Raw genomic sequence first — 2500 nt, 5'->3', positions numbered from 1 at the left:
TTCCGGATCGCCCGGCGAAACCTTTCGCCAGCCCTGGCGAAAGGTTTTAAAAGTACGGGCCTTAGAACTTGAGGTGAGAAGACCCGGCAGCAGCACAATGTCTAGATGGCTACACCTTCTACTGGTCAGGCCACAGCGATGGTCACCATCTTCAGGGAGTAGCCATAGCTATCTCCAGTAGGCTCCAGCCCTCGGTGGTAGAGGTTACTCCAGTCACTGAGCATATAATGGTTAACATTTAGCTTCATGTCTCTTATTGCTGTGTACGCTCCTAGAGAAGTTTGTTAACGACGTGAAAGAATGTGCTACACCAAACGCAATTGTGGCAGAAAGTTGTCCCTGGTGAGATATTCGTATTGTTCTGGGTGACTTCAATGCAGTATCTGGCTGTGATCAAGCTGGCTATAAGATGTCTGATGGTCCTCATGATTCGGCAGCTGATACCAACAGCGAGACTAGCCTTCCTTTTCGGGATTTTACAAGGTCCCAGAAATTGAGGATTTCTGGTTCCTGATAACAGCGCTCAGATCCACATCGTTGGACATGATGCAGCAATGCAGGTAATGCAGCCAAGAAGATCGACCACATTCTCATTAGCACTTGGAGGATCCTCCAGAACTGCAAGGTGAACGCCCGAGGGCAAGACAGAATTTCATCTCACAGGAGACACTGGAAGCCACAGATGCTTGCCGTGCGGTTCGTCTGACAGGGGATCGGGATTTCCATCCTCCTCAGGTGCGAAGAACTCGGTCTTTGTTAAGAGACAAGGAACAGTTTATTAGGAGTCTTGAGGAGATTCAAGGCCATTTCTTAGTAAACGACCTTTGTCCTCCATACCAAGCCCTGAGAAAGCTGAACTCCAAGCCCTTTTCACAGGTGACTGCAGTACGCTTATTGAGTGCCCAGATTGTCTCAGATCCTGTTGCGATGCAGGAGCGTTGGGCCACGTATCTTGAGCAGTTGTACCTTGTAACTTGGATGCAGGTATTGCCGTGATTCCGTTGCCAGACCCACCTATCAGTGAGGATCTACCCTCCCTAACTGTAATTAGAGAGGCGATCTTCAAGCTGAAGAGTGGCAAAGCAGCGGATATTTGCGGATGAACTGTTAAAGCCTGGTGGTGAACCTATGGCATGCGGGTTGCATGCTGTCCTGGCTGCCATCTGGTGGTCCGGCACCATTCCCCCAGACCTGTTAAGGGGTGTGGTCATCCCTCTCTGGAAGGGGAAAGGGGATCGATGGGACTGCAGCAATCACCGAGGCATCACACTGCTAAGTATACCAGGCAAGATTTTTGCCCACATACTCCTTAGACATATCAGAGACAACCTACTGAGGGATCAGAGGCCGGAGCAATCTGGATTCACTCCTAGAAAATCCACAAAAGACCATATCCTTGCACTTCGAGTCATTGTAGAACACCGTCATGAGTTCAGCCGTGGATTGTCATTGTGGAGCAAGTCTGGGCAATATCAAAGTTACCGACCTTAACTTTGCCGATGATGTTGCAATTCTATCTGAGTCTTTGGAAACGTTAGTGGTGCCTCTGGATGCATATGATAATGGAGCAAATCCCTTGGGTTTAGAGGTCTCCTGGACCAAGAACAAGATCCAGGACTTTGGGAACTTGCTAGGAGAACCTGTTCAGTCGATACGTGCTTACGGCGAGGATATTGGTCACAAAGAGCTTTACATGCCTTGGTAGTGTAGTTCATAACTCTGATCTGTCAGACCAAGAAGTCAGCAGACAGATTGGCCCGGAAGCAGGGGTCATGAACTCTCTCGACAAGAGTATTTGGAGATGCCTGCACCTGTGCAGAAGGACAAAGCTACATGTCTTCAAAGGGCTGATAATGCCAGTTTTGAAACCTGGACATTATCTTGTGCCTTGGAGTCTCGTCTTGAAGCCTTCTGTAATAGGTCCTTGCGCCGGATCATTAGGTACTGTTGGCGGAACCATGTGGCAAACCAACGGTTGTACCGCAAGATTGGCATAGGACCTATTACCTGCACAATCCGTGATCGCCAACTCAGGTTATATGGCCACCAGGCTCCCTTCCCACAGGATGATCCTGCCCACCAGGTTGTCTCTGTACGAGACAACCCTGGGTGGAGGAGGCCTGTGGGACGACCCAGGAAGTCGTGGCTTGGGCTGATCGAACAAACCTGTCGTGAGGAGCTCGAGATGGGCCTAGTTCCTACCTAGCGGCTTACCTTGAAGAACCCCAAAAGGTGAAAACGAAGGGTGGATGTGGCTATGCGCTTCCGTGGGCGTGAGCTCCTAATGATAATGATGATGATATGATGATGGTCATGATTATAAATATATATGTATATATACGTATATATTTCTCTATGTATCTATCTATCTATCTATATTTATATATATATACATATATATATATATATATATATATATATATATATATATATATATATATATATGCATATATATATATATATATATATATATATATATATATATATATATATGTATATA

At 46.6% G+C, this 2500-nt stretch overlaps 1 protein-coding gene across 1 annotated transcript; it reads left to right on the top strand.

Moving 5' to 3' along the window:
- The first annotated feature begins 1801 nt into the window (after positions 1 to 1801).
- On the top strand, positions 1802 to 2206 carry LOC138859778 (uncharacterized). The gene has a single exon (XM_070115946.1). The coding sequence runs from the start codon at positions 1802 to 1804 to the stop codon at positions 2204 to 2206; it is 405 nt and encodes a 134-aa protein (XP_069972047.1).
- The last annotated feature ends 294 nt before the right edge of the window (positions 2207 to 2500 follow it).

Source organism: Penaeus vannamei, chromosome 3 (genome assembly GCF_042767895.1).
Source record: "Penaeus vannamei isolate JL-2024 chromosome 3, ASM4276789v1, whole genome shotgun sequence".
In the NCBI taxonomy this organism is placed as follows: domain Eukaryota; kingdom Metazoa; phylum Arthropoda; class Malacostraca; order Decapoda; family Penaeidae; genus Penaeus; species Penaeus vannamei.
The sequence above is the reverse complement of the archived record's forward strand: the minus strand, read 5'-3'. Positions and strand labels throughout refer to the sequence as shown.